The sequence below is a fragment of the Chelonoidis abingdonii genome, chromosome 1 (genome assembly GCF_003597395.2).
Source record: "Chelonoidis abingdonii isolate Lonesome George chromosome 1, CheloAbing_2.0, whole genome shotgun sequence".
NCBI classification, from domain to species: domain Eukaryota; kingdom Metazoa; phylum Chordata; order Testudines; family Testudinidae; genus Chelonoidis; species Chelonoidis abingdonii.
Window position 1 is genome coordinate 157,986,309 of NC_133769.1, and position 14,250 is coordinate 158,000,558.

At 45.9% G+C, this 14,250-nt stretch overlaps 1 protein-coding gene across 4 annotated transcripts in view; it reads left to right on the forward strand.

Annotated features, from left to right (window-relative positions):
• The window catches only part of GSK3B (glycogen synthase kinase 3 beta), a 238,443-nt gene that overhangs the window by 189,773 nt on the left and 34,420 nt on the right, over nt 1-14,250 (forward strand). For all 4 annotated transcript variants that reach the window (XM_032799930.2, XM_032799932.2, XM_032799929.2 and 1 more), the window contains exon 8: nt 50-145. In XM_032799930.2, the coding sequence (XP_032655821.1) occupies nt 50-145 (96 nt within the window). The remainder of the gene's footprint in view (nt 1-49; nt 146-14,250) is intronic.

Consider the following 14,250-nt stretch of genomic DNA (forward strand, 5'->3'; position numbering starts at 1 on the left):
CTTTGTACATCTGAAGTATATGTGAACAATTCCTTTTTTCCCTTTCTAGGTCCTGGGAACGCCTACTAGGGAACAAATTAGAGAAATGAATCCAAACTACACTGAATTCAAATTCCCTCAGATTAAGGCACATCCATGGACTAAGGTGAGGCTGTCTGAGTTGGATAATGATGATGTGTGGGATAAATGTAACATTGCAGAGTTTAAGTCCAGATCTTGATTTCTGTGCTTGGTTGCTTTCAAACTAACCTGGGAACCTATAGTTGAATCAGAACCCAATAACTGTTTATGTAGGGAAGGAGGAGGAATGTACCTAGGCTCTGCATTGAATTGTCCATGGCTCTGTTTTTTTGTGATTTGCCCATAGATATTTTCCAGCCTGGGTATGTATTTATAACCCATTACAATGCACTTATGTTTCATCATAGCACAATTATTGAGCTGTACAAAGAATCTCCTATAAATAAATACATTCTGTGGACGTGGGTGATGCACTTTTATGATACAAATACATCATCTCTGAATGTAGGAGTGAGACCCACAGTGCAAATCAGTCCTGTTTCCCATCTCATAAACATAGCGAAGATCATTAGATTTGGAACCCCAGTAATATGCACTAGTTATTTTTTCTTATATTACTTTTAAAAGATTATTTTTGTTTAGTTTAGTTTTTCAAAGGAAGGGAATACTGCTACAAAATATCTCAACAGCAAGTTAGGAAACCCAGCAACACAAATATGATGGCTTTCAAACGCTGAGGAATGAAGTGCGTAGATTGGCTTGTGGAAGAGTACATATGATCCCTTAGTCCTGTTGGGGACTAGTTCAAAATCATTTTGGACCAAGCCTTTCACAGTGCTAGAGTCATCGAGCAGATAGTGTAACCTACTTTAGGTTCTTTGAGATTGTGGGCTATGCACATTACTGGAAGTCAAATCAATATTTTGTGATTTCTTCTCAGATGGTCTAAATACATGCTTCCTCTTCCCAACAATCCCTGGGTTGCATTTCCAGATCTTAGTTCTTTATTGCATGTTGGTTCCAAGACTGAGTGATTTATAATACTCAGAGGCCGTTAAATCAGCAAACCTGTTTGTATTATGTGTTAATAGAAAAATTTCTGTGATAAGTAAAATTTATGAAACTCCATGAATATTAGCCTTACTTTCATTATTTCAAAATAAATCAGGATAATTTTTGTAAATTTTTCCATAAGACATTAAAACAGTGAAGTTGTAGTGGAAAATGGTTCCAGTGTTATACCTGGATGACTTGGTGTTGAGGGTGGCCTTTAACTGAATGCAGTATGTAATAGAGCCATAGCCTGTCCTGGTGCCAGAACACATTATAAGTAATCAGGATTGAATATCTAACCTGGTTATACATCTCCTCTACCCTCTGTATATCTGTGGGTGTCATTTGTTTGTATTTGACTACCCACTGAACCACAGTAGAGACCTTTTTGTAAAGCAAGAGAAGAATGTAATGTGATCTTCATGCAGAAAGAGAAACTGAGAGTTCCTTCTATTTTTAGCTTTTATATGCAAGTGAATGCTTCTCTGGGCTTCTAAATGACCACAACTGAAATCAGGCAAGCATAGAGCAATGAGAGGAGCTTGCCAGAAGGTTGAATTTCCTTTTGCATTAGCACATGGGATTGTTTTGGTATTGAGAACTGTGCTTTCAACATAGTGCCTCATTCTCAGATTGTTATACAACAACAAACTCCTCCCAATACCGGATGGGTATTGAACAGCATCTAAATTAAATTATTGGATGGGTGGGGGGGTGACCACCTGATCACAAAGTTGTTCTTTTCTTGCCATTTAAAGTCTCAGGTAGCAAAAAGACCAGTCTAGAATGACCTTTCTAACAATCCTCTTCCCCTACTCTTTTAAAAACTCTCTTCCTCCAACGTTTTGCCATTCAGCCACGAAAGTTTTCTGCTAACTGCATGGAGGAAAATATCCACAACTGGATGTTTCCCAGGTATTCTTGTGCCATCTCTGATGGGATGGGGGGGAAACGGTGCTGCCTGTCTTGCCCTTCAAATTTCCCACCCGATATTTATCTTCATTTTCTTTTAAACTAGAGTTGCAGAAACATTAATTTGTTAAACTGCAATTGTTATTGAGCAGAGGGAAGGAAGGAATGAAAATTAAAAGCATTTGCTGAAATTTTGTTTAAATGACATATGCATGTGTACTGACAACCATTATGGGTGATCAGCAGGCTTTGATCTCCAGAACCTTCACCATAAATACAAACATCTATTACTTGAGCTAATGGAGTAACTTGTTAGCTGTCAGGATTAATAAGTTCTGTTCTCTTCTGTGTGGGCTAGCCATGGCAGGGACATGGCATATACTTTACTTTACCACATGTCCATACTAATGAAGGCAGCTAGGGAGTTATAATGTAGAACTACACTGTCTGCATTTTGTTCCTAAGCCATACATTGGCCACTCCTGACACACATGGATATGCTATTTCATCCCCCATATCCATAGTATTGTTTCTGTTCATTAGTGGCTGGTAGGTCAAAAGGAGAGCAGCTGCTGCTGCTACTTTTGGTATCTATTAGGAGATGTGCTTTGTCAAGTTTTAGAGCAACTGCTTAAATATCTGAGAGTCCTGAGTTCAGGTCTTAGCAGGAATATATTCTCGTACTGGCATCCAATTTTAGGCATAAAGCAGGATCCTGAGCTTAAGTTTTATTGCTCTGTACACCGAGTTAGAGCTCACATTACCTGACACAGTGTAGAATGGTCAATACCAATAAAGTGATGAGGTCCATGTACAGAACTATGGCTAATGACATATAATATGAAGGATTATTCATGTGTTCATATTACAGTAGTGGTGTGTGATTCCAGTACAAACTCAGTTTGAAAACAAATCTGAGTGATACCAGATTTGGCGCTTCTAGCCTTCTTATTGTTTAACAGCCTGAAACCTAGTTCAAAGTGTATGGATGTCTAACTCTCCAACATTACTCTGTATAGGCTCAGATAAGATGGATAAGTTCCTGCTTGCTAGGAGATGGAGACAGAAGACAATTGAACCTTCTGCTCCAAAGGGAACAGATAAGCCTAAATTTGCCTCTCAAGAAAGGGAATGTTCTTGTCTAATATTTATACCACAATCTTTATACTTTTTTGTTCTTGCATATCTCCATTACACTAGGTATGTATGCATCTTGTGCACCAGTGCTGTAGAGTTTTCCCTAGCGGTACCAGCAGGGGCAACCATACCTCCACCCTGCTTTTCCTTGTGCTGCAAGTTGAGGGCATAAATGGGTGGAATTACCCTTCACATCTTGTTGGTCCTGCTTTGAGCAGGGGGTTGGACTAGCTGACCTCCTGAGGTCTCTTCCAATCCTAATCTTCTGTGATTCTATGATCTTTCAGTTCCTTCTTACCTTCAATGGTTGGAACATGCTGTCAGGTCATTCCTCCTGCAAATGTACTGTCTTAGTTAGATGACATTATACTGTTGTTGTGGCTGTCAGTAGTCAGTGAACTCCGAGGTCCACTTGATACCAGAGGAGCCTACACCAAGGTCCCTGTCTTCAAACCCTGCCCTGGATGTCACAAGCTGATGCCCATGAGAGACCCTCGCTCTCATGGCTTGAAGTGCTTGGGTGAGGGTCACATTAGGGACAGCTGTTTGATTTTGCTGGAGCTTCAGGAATGAGACCAGCTGCTTCCTTGGCACAGACAGCAGAGCCATCAACCACGCTGACAGCAAAACAAAGGCCCATTTCTGTGTCAACCACTCAAGAGGCCTACAGAGCTGTGAAGGATCTACTGAGCTTCTCAGTATGACCCTCACTGGTCATTCAGCTCCATGGTACCTTGCTGGGGCCATTGCACATGGTGCATTTGTTGGCTTCCATGTAGTAGTCAGCTACACTGCCAACTTCACCAGGTCATGTGCTGCTTCCCTTGGTCCCAATGCCAGCTCCGAGACCAGCTGTAGCTACTTTGGCTCAGCACACAGTACTGATAACCAGTGAGACCCAGATGTGGTTGCTAGTATTGCAGGCCCATTGTAGATCATGATGACTCTGCCCAGGACTGCTTCACATTGGCCTTTGAAGTACTCATGCTTCTCCTCAAGAATCTGATGTGGATTCCTACATCTCTGACTTCTGGGAATCTGGGGCATCCTCCTAGGGATTATTCACATTCTTGGAGTTAACTTGAGTAGGTCAAAAGAATGAGAGTGCCAGGTCTAGGCATAAGTCCCCCAGTCCCATCAATAGCCCTAATGGGTACCATAGGGTATATTTCCAGTGTCTAGATTGTTATCTCTGCTGCATCACAGAAGTCAGTCAGTGAGAAGATAAGTTTCACTGCCTAGTACTGGCAGACGATCCAAAGTCTGCACTGGGCAGCCACTACACTACAGAAATATATCCCCAAAAGGGAGAAGTTTTGCCACACAGGCCACTCGATGTTGGTTCCGAGATCCCACGGGGCACTGAGGATCAGAACCGCCCATTACCTGCTTCAGGCAGGTCTTCTACATTGGCAATTCAAGACCAGCCTCAATAAGGTCCAAAAGAACCTGCCTCTTCTGAGCACCTCATCCTCCTCACCATGTGAGACCCTGGTACTGGAGACATCTTCTCTAGTACTGGATGATTTCAAGTTCTACCAAAAACTCTTGAAAAGGATGACTGTGTCCCCAGGAATATAAATAGAGCTTTCAGAGAAAAATCCCACAAACTAGATATTTTACACCTGGCTGTAGCAGGGGAAATTGCTCTCCTTATAAATGAGGTAGTTACACAGCCTATACAAACTTTATGGCAAGCCACGTCATCCCTCATGCTAGTGGCAAAGCGCACGGAACACAAGAATCAAGTTCCATTGCAGGGATACAAACAGTTTTACCCACACCCCTCAGTAGACTCCGTGATAGTTGTGGGAGTAAATGTGAGATGCTGCCAAGCAAAAGCAAGTCCTAAAGAAAAGGATACAAAGAAATTGGGAATTTTTGCTAGAAATGTGGGTTGGTCAACTGTGAGGTTACAACTATGTATAGCAAACCATTGAACTCTTTTTGCCTATTATGATTATTTAAATTGGGATGCTATGTCCAGATTCCTCAGTTAGCTACCCAAGGACACGAGGGGCGAGTTTAAGTCTTTCCTGATGGAAGGTCGACTGATCACAAGGTCCACTCTGCAGGCCTCCCTGGATGCAGCAGACTCAGCTCAGCTGCCAAAGTCATGTCAACGGCAGTAACTATGTACCACTCCTCATGACTCCAGTCATCAGGGATTCCTGTAGAAGTACAACTTGTCCATCTTGAGCGCATTTTCTCTTCCCCTGTGATGAGGACCTGCTCTGTGCTTATCCTCCAGTGCCATTGGTTCCCAAAATAATTCTCTAGTTGAAGCAAGAGTGAGGCCAAATGTTACTCGTTGTGCCAGCTTCGGCAAGGTAGGCATGGTACTTGGACCTGTACAAGTTGTCCGTCAAGGAGCCTTAATCCTCCCCTGCCCCCCCCCCCCCAACCCTACCGTTAGTCAAAGACCTGATATCACCGAATCATGAGCAGGTGTTGCCCTGGAACTCTCAGTCACTACACCTCATGGTCTGGTTCTTCAGGTAGCTAAACCCAGAGGAGGCACACTGTTTGGAAACAGAACATAATGTCTTACTTAATAGTAGAAAACCATCCACCAGAGCTGCTTACCTTAGTAAGTGGAAGGGTTTCTCTACCTGGGTGGCTAGTGACAATGTGTCCCGTACACAATCAATGATTCAAGAGATTTAGGACTGTTACACCTAAAAGAGTCAGGTTTGGATATGAGCTCCGTCAAAATGCACCTTGCTGCAATATCAGCGTTTTGTGCCCAGGTAGGACTGTATTATGTAAGGGTATGTCTACACTGGAAGAATTATGACGCCGGCAGTTACAGCGTTGCTCAGAGAGTCCTGAAGGGAAGCCACTTGTTGTGTGTTCCCACTGTCAGCTGCCTGCGCAATAGCGTGTTCACACTTGTGGCACTTGCAGCGATATTCAAAGCAGTGCACTCTGGGCAGCTATCCCACAGAGCATCTCTTTCTTTTCTGCCGCTAAGAGTTGTGGGAAGGCAGAGGGGGTCGCGGGGCATCCTGGGTCCTGTCCCAATGACCCGTGATGCATTGCTTTGCATCCCAGCAATCCCTGTGCTTCCATCCACATTTGGCGCCATCTTTCAACAGTTTGTGTACTGTGCACTATGCCTCTTGAATGCAGGAATGAATCATGCATTGTTGACCAGTATGCTGCTAGCTTTAACACGTCACGGGTGGCAATGGAGTTATTCCTTAAACTACAAGGGCAAGAGGAATGTGACATTGATCTCACCACGCGTAGTAGCTGTGACACAAGATTGCTTGTGGCATTCACGGAAATGCTGACCGTAGTGGAACCCCGCATTTGGGCTCGGAAAACAAGCACTGACTGATGGGATTGCATTGTGACGTACATTTGGGATGACGAGCAGTGGCTGGAGAACTTTCAGATGAGGAAAGCCACACTCATGGGACTGTGTGATGAGGTTGCCTCAGCTCTGAGGTACGAGGACACGAGAATGAGAGCTGCCCTGCTGCTGGAGAAATGCGTGGCTATTGCAGTATGGAAGCTGGCTGCTCCAGACTGCTACCGATCTGTTGCTAACCAGTTTGCGGTGGGAAAGTCGACCGTTGGACTCATGTTGATGGAACTCTGCGGGGCCGTTCATCGCATCCTGCTCCAAAAGACCGTGACTCTGGGCAACCTGCGTGACATTGTGGATGGCTTTGCAAAAATGGGGTTCCCTAACTGTGGAGGAGCCACAGTTGGCACACACATTCCAATTCTGGCACCAGACCACTAGCCACCAAGTACGTTAATCGCAAGGGGTATTTCTCAGTGGTTCTCCAGGCGCTTGTGGATCACTGTGAGAGTTTCACAGACATTAACGCAGGCTGGTCCGGAAAGGAGCATGAGGCACACGTCTTTCGGAACACTGGCCTGTTCAGGAAACTGCAAGCAGGGACTTTCTTCTCAGACAGAAGATCACAGTAGGGGAAGTCAAAATGCCAATTGTGATCCTGGGAGACCCTGCCTATCCCTTAATGCCATGGCTTATGAAGCCATACACAGGGCACCTTGACAGCAGCAAGGAGCTTTTCTATTTTTGGCTGAGCAAGTGCAGAATGACTGTTGAGTGTGCTTTTGGCTGTTTAAAGGCCCACTGGCACTGCCTGTAAGGGAGGCTGGATCTGGCCGATGACAATATTCCTGTGCTTATAGCCGCATGCTGTAAACTCCATAAAATTTCTGAAGAGAATAGTGAAAGCATCACTCGGGGCTAGACTACTGAGACTCAGTGCCTGGAGGCTTATTTTGAAGAGCCAGAGACAAGGGCTATTAGAGAGGCACAGCGTGAGGCCATAAGGATCAGGGATGCCTTGAGGCAGCAATTTGAAACTGAAAGCCACTAATTTATTGCTATGCTCGGGAGTGCAGTGCTTGCAGTGCTAGGAGGTGATTATGATTGGTAGAGAAGATGCACTGTGAAGGTTTAAGAAAATTGCTCGTTACTTTGCAGGGCTCTGTTTGCTTTCTATTAATAGAATAAATATTGCTTTCAAACCAACACAATTATTTTATTAAAAGGTAACGGGAAGAGAGAGACAAACAAAAAACACATCAGCACTGAGGGAGATGGGAGAAGGAAGGGTCCCAGGAGTAGGTGGGATCCCGGAAGGGTTAAAGATTTGTGTATGTCCAGGTATCATATCTAGCCGCCTTCTTTGGAGTACAGTGCAGCAGGTACTGTACTTCAGCCGGGCTAAACTGCAGAGGAACGAGTGTTGAGTGCAGTGGGTACTGGGAGTCCGCAGTGCTGAATTGTGACACAGGGGTGGAGTGGAATGCCGTGGGTACAGACTGGAGCCAGGAGGTTGATAAGAGTGTGTTGGCTGTGGGGGGGGGGTGTATGGGAAAGAATTTTGCGACAGCAGCTGCAGGGGAGCGCAGGCGTGGATCTGCTTGGTTTGTAGTGCTAGTATCATCTGGAGCATGTCCACTTGGCACTTCATAATGTTTAAGAGCACTCTGTGGCTTCGTTCTGGTATGCCACGTTCTCCTTTCAGCCCCTCTTCTCACTGTCCCACCACTGCTTCACTTCTTGTTTTTCTGCCTCAGAGTGCATCATGGCCTCACGCAGAAAGTCCTCCTTAGTTCTTCGTGGCCGCTTTCTAATTCTGCGCAGCTGTTCAGCCGGCGATAACAAGGAGGGAGGCCGGGATCCAAAGGTCATATCTGTGAAATGCAACATTTTTACAGAAGCAGTATTGTTTGAAACACCCAGAACACTGATTCAGTGATTTAAAACACAGCCACTATTAATATATCTGTCACTAACTGGCTGAGCCCGGGCAAGGTGGTGGGTTTTTTTACAGCGCTGCAACTGCTCAGTTTCTGCGCACTAAGTGGCTTGGCAGTGTGCACATCTCTGGAGTTAAAAACGCAGAAAGTTGCTTTATTGCACAGAAACTTACCAGTGTAGACAAGCCTTACCTTCTATCAGGTTCCTTAAAGGCCTAGGAAGATTGTTCCTATCTATCACTGACCCTACTCCAGGGTGGGATTTGAACTTAGTGCTGTTAGTTCTTATGGGTTCCCCAGTGTTGAACCATTAGCCTATGGCTCATTTTTACTCCTCTCAGCAAAAGTGTCCTTTCTGATAGCCATCACCTCTGTAAGGAGAGTAGGGGAGCTACATGCCCTGGTGACAGTTCCTCTATATGCTATCTTCTATAAGAACAAGGTACAGCTTAGGCCACATCCTAAATTTCTTTCCAAAACAGTATCTGATTTCCACTTCAACTAATCAGTATATTTACTCTGAGCACTGGTTTTTTATCTGGATAGAGCCTAGCCCTTTGGGTCTCTTTTGGAGGATGAATGAGCAGACGTCATAACAGTGCAATGACTTCCAAGTGCATCACAAGCTGTATTATGTGCTACAAGATCAAGGACATACCTCCTGAAAATCTCTTTGCAATCGACCAGAGCACACTCAGTCTCTACAGCATTTGTAGGAAACGTCTCCATCGTAGACATCTGCAGAGTAGACACATGGGTCTTCAGTCTACACTTCTGCAAGATGTTCTGCAATTACTGCTACATCAAGGAAAGAAGTGAAGCAGGGAAAGCAGTTCTGCAGTCTCTCTTCTGATGAGACTTCTAGCCCCACCTCCATCGGAAACTGCTTGTGAATCACCTTTTGTAATGGACAAACTGAAGCACTCCCATAAAAAAAATGTTGCTCATCTCTTGTAACTCTTGTTCTTTGAAATGTGTTGCATATGTTCATTATAAGATTCACCCTCCCTTCTCACTGAATCAGTCTATCGTCTCAAAGCCTGATATGAAGGAACAGAAGGAGGGGTCAGTCAGCTCTGCCCCTTTGTCCTTGGCTTGTAGCACAAGGGACGTCATTGCACAGGCCCGGGTGACACAAGGAAAGACTCTCTGGCACCAGAGCAGAAGACACCTGCACACACCTAGCACAATGGACATGTGTAACACATCTCAAAGAACAACAGTTACAAGAAGTGAGTAACCATTTTTTATGAGGAGCCAGAGATTTTCAATTCCTTCCCCCTTTGCCTGTTTCATAATGCAGGAATTTTTAACACAGGGACTTAGACATCCACTTAAACACCATTGGCTTATTTTCAGAAGAATATGCAACATTCTGTATTCAAGAAGATGCATCCTTCTACTTATCTATCTAATTCTGCAAGGTCAGTTCAGTACTATGTTTCAACCACAGTTACTCTGAATTCCTTGAGCCCATGTGTGACTGACCACATTTGAACATGTTTCTCTTGCATACATTCATCTGTACAGTTGTGAGACTCAGAAGCCAAAAAGGGTGAGATCAAATCTAAGCCTTTCCAAAACAGGGCTTCTCAAGCCTAAATTTTGGGTTAGGTTTTCCATAAATTATGGGGGGCAAGGAGGAAGGGGATATGAAAGCATCCCTATTCAGTTGGCATTACTTATCATAGCCCCTTTACACTCAAATACTGCATTCTGAGCTCTTGGGGACTCAATCCTTTGCCCCTTTGAAGAGGCCACAGCATTCTCAGTACCCTGCTGCTGTTTCTAGGATTCAATGCTTTTCTTCACCCCACACTCTTCCGTTGTCTGAGAGGAACAGGATCTGTCTAACTATAATTCTGTGGCTACAATGTAATTTAGGGCTTTTCTACATGGGAAAAACTATTGGCATTACTATACCAGTATAATTACACCGCTGTCGTTATGACATAAGCTAAACCAAAGAAAAACCACTGTTACTCCAAATAGGAGTGTCCACACAGGAAGTTATACTGGTATAGCTAGAGTAGTATAATTATAACAGTGTAGGAATGTTGGGAAATGTCTCCAGGTAGACAAACCCTTAAAAAAAAATCTTCCTTCCTACAAGAACTTTCTGTCTGAAGCTGGAGGACTTGTCTTGTCTATTTTCAGAATGTCTCCAGTCATATTTCCCAATACACCCCTTTATAACAAAATTAGTATGGGCAGAGTCATCTACTTTTATTTACATTGATTTAATTTGAAGCACTTATCTTTGGCTCTGTCTACTTTTACAGCAATTAAATGTCAAGTTACCAAAATACACATTTGGCTGCCTGTGAAGAACCAAAATAATTCTCACCTACAAAACTAATCTTGCATCAGACCTCCAGCCTTCAGCCTGTCGCCTTCAGCCCAAGCTTTTCCAAAAGCGAGGGGATGGGGAGAGGGGGAGGTTACAACATACCCAGAAAATCAGCAAGTCCGGGCTGTGATGGACTAAGGAGAGTTTCATGTTCCTATATTGTGAACATCCAGCAACAAATTACAGAAGAAACTATTTCATGTGCTTTTCCGAAGGCCAGTGCTTGATTCTTTCTTTCTGTAATAGCTGCCTTGAGTATCACAAAAAGAACTATGAAGACAACTTTGGAATGAGGTGTAATCCCCAGTGAAACAATGGCAGAGACAAAAGTGATTGTCCTGTAGAGTTCATGTGTGTCCCTCCAGGCAATGATACATGCTGTGTATTCTTTTTGCATTTTTTCTTTGAGTGCTTGCTCATATAGATTCCAATTAGATGTGTGCACACACAGTTTGCCGGAAGGTTTTTCCCCTAGCAGCACCTGTCGGGTTGGCTCTGGAGTCGCGCTTTCATGGCACCGCATATACGGTTCTGCTGACCTGCTGCCTCTCCAGTTCCTTCTTACCGTCAGTGTTGGCTGGTGGAGTGTTTCATCTCTCATCTTCAACAAGTGATCTTCTAGCATATTTTCTGTAAATAGTTAAAGAAAGTTTTTAAAAATTGTTGTAGTTAGACATCTGGACTTGGAGTACTGGGGGGTGTTTCCCTCCCCCGCTTCACCATCCCTCTCCTGGGCCAGGGGCATGCCTCGGACCCAGGGGTTTAAGCCATGTGGGGTTTGCCAGAAGCCTATGCCAAAGGGTGACCCACACTTGGCTTGGGGGAGTCCCAGGCAGGTGCCAGATCTGTAGGAGCTTTTGCCCCCTCAGGAAGACGGAAAAGGACCACAGACTAAAGTTGCTGCTGATGGAAAGCAGCTCTCCGCCCTCAGTCTGAGTCAAGACTCATGGACACAGCACTGGGCTCCTCTGTGTTGGTGTGCAGCACTCCAGCTTCGGTCTGGGAGGCGCCAAGGAAGGAGTCTGGAGTCAGAGACCCTCGGCACCGGCATTCCCCAGCACAGAGCACGGCACAGGATCAGTCTCGGCACCACTCAGTCTCCTGTCTCAAAGATGAAGCACAGAAAGACTGATAGAAGGCGCTCCCCTTCCCGTGCACAGGAAAGTGAACCCAAGGGAGAGGGACCAGTGCAAGGCCCCACCTCCCCTCCAACTCAACAGCAGGCACCATCGACTCTGGGCCCCTGGGAGGGACTGTTGAGTCTGGTGCCACCAGAGGAAACTCAGGTGGAGGATTTGGATCTCCCTTCCATACCCGAGACTTATGAGGCGGCGCGGGACCTGATAACATTTTGAGACATCCCCACTCCCCAGACCATGGTGTCACGGCACCGATCCTGAGTCCCCAAGTGACTCAGAGGTCACTGGTGAAGTCCAGGGGCAAGCAGGCTATGACTTAGCAATGATCTACATCGCCCCGGCACCAACAAGCATGGTTTCACTGTGGTCCCTGCGCGTGAACTCATCGGAGTCCACATTGGACACCGACTCGTGTCACGGAGAAGCCGACACCGTAGCCGCCGGCACTCCCAGTCAAGGGGGATGATCTAAACTTTTTTCCCGGTACCGTGGCCACCACAATGGTAGATACCAGCTCAGATGCCGACCCAGTGGCCCTTCTGGACCCCATGGGCTTACCAACAGTCTCAGAGGTCCACCTTGGTATGCTTCTTTTTGGTCACATCTGAGAGAAGGACTGCGTTCAGAGCCAGAGATACCTGCCAGGCATCAGCCACTGCTGCCACCACCAGCACCATGACTGGTGATGTGCTACGCACTGAAAACACACCCAGCACCATAGCTACACTCAGTACCATGGATGGTGCTGCTACTGCGACCGGTACCGGGGCCGGCACCAAAATAGAATCAAACTTGGGTGTGGAGCTGCAGAGTTTTGAGCTGGATGGACAGGAGGGCCCCTCCCATATTCTGGGATCCTCATCATCATCTCCAGATGAGACAGTGGTAGGAACATCCTGGGGGTCTCCCCTTCCTGACAGCAGAGCCCACCTTGAACTTCTAAGGTGAGTCACCTAGAACCTCAGGGTTCGGATGGAGGAGGTCACTGAGGTGTCAGAACCAATGGTAGACATTTTATCCCCAGCAGGACCCACCAGGGTGGCCCTTCCCCTGATAAAGACCATTCAGGAGAACACAAAAACCTGTGGCTCTCTGGCTCCTACAGCTAAGAGAGTCGAGAGAAAGTGCTTTGTGCCCTCCAAGGGCTATGGATACTTGTTTATCCACCTGCCGGACTTGGTAGTGGTGACTGTTAACGCAAGGGAAAGGCAAGGGCAGCAAGGACTTACCCCTCGAGCTTAGGAAGGAAAGAAGCTGGATCTCTTTGGGAGGAAGATATACTCCATCGGAGGGCTCCAGCTTCGGATGGCTAACCAGCAGGCGATCCTTAGCCAACATAACTTCAAGTCATGGGACACAATGTCCAAATTCTCAGGCCTTGTCCCACCAGATGATAAGCTGCAATTCTCAGCTCTCATGGACGAAGGCAATATGGTCGCCAAGACATCACTACAAGGGGCATTAGACTTAGCGGATTCTGCAACATGGACAATGTCTTTGGGCATCGCAGTGCACCGTTGCTCATGGTTGCAGGCCTTGGGCCTCCCTGGGGAGGTCCAACAGACAATTCAGTACCTACTGTTCGAGGGAGCCACATTATTTTCAGAGAAAATGGACTGAAGACTCCACAGTCTGAAAGACTCCCAATTCACTGTAAGATTGCTGGCTCTGCGCACACCTGCCACCCGGTGTAGACAATCTAGGCCTCAACCCACGACACAACTATACCAGAGACAGTTTAAGCAGGACCAGAACTGTAGGCATCCCAAAAACCAGAACCACCATTGCCAACCCCAGTCCCCAAACAACAGGGGGTCTGAGTCATCCAGCTAGCCACCAAGCCCTAGGCAGATGTTTTGAGGATGCACCCAAGGGCATTATACTAACCTCTCAACTGGATCCTTCTTTCCCGTTTTCAGAACATCTATCCCATTTCTACCACGCATGGTCTCAAATCACTGGGTCCTCTGCATGGTAGAGATGGGATAGTCTCTCCAATTTTCCTCTCCCACCCCTCTTCCCCATCTCTGTTCAGAGACCCCTCTCACGAGCAACTTCTAATCCAGGAGGTACAAACCCTCCTATTGGCAGGGGTTGTGGAGGAGGTTCTGCCAGAGCTCAGGGGAAAGGGGTTTTATTCCAGATATTTCCTAATATTGAAAGTAAAAGGGAGCCTCAGACCCATCTTGAACCTGTGCAATCTCAACAGGTTCATGAGGAAACTAAAGTTTTGAATCGTCTCTCTGGGCACACATCAGTACAAAAAGTTTGACAGATTAGTTTCTGTTGGTGAAGATCTGGACATCTTTGAATTAGTGTCTTAAAACTGTTGTGTGAGGATATTCTGGTGAAATTTAGACCCATTTGGTGGGGGCGGGGGGGGGG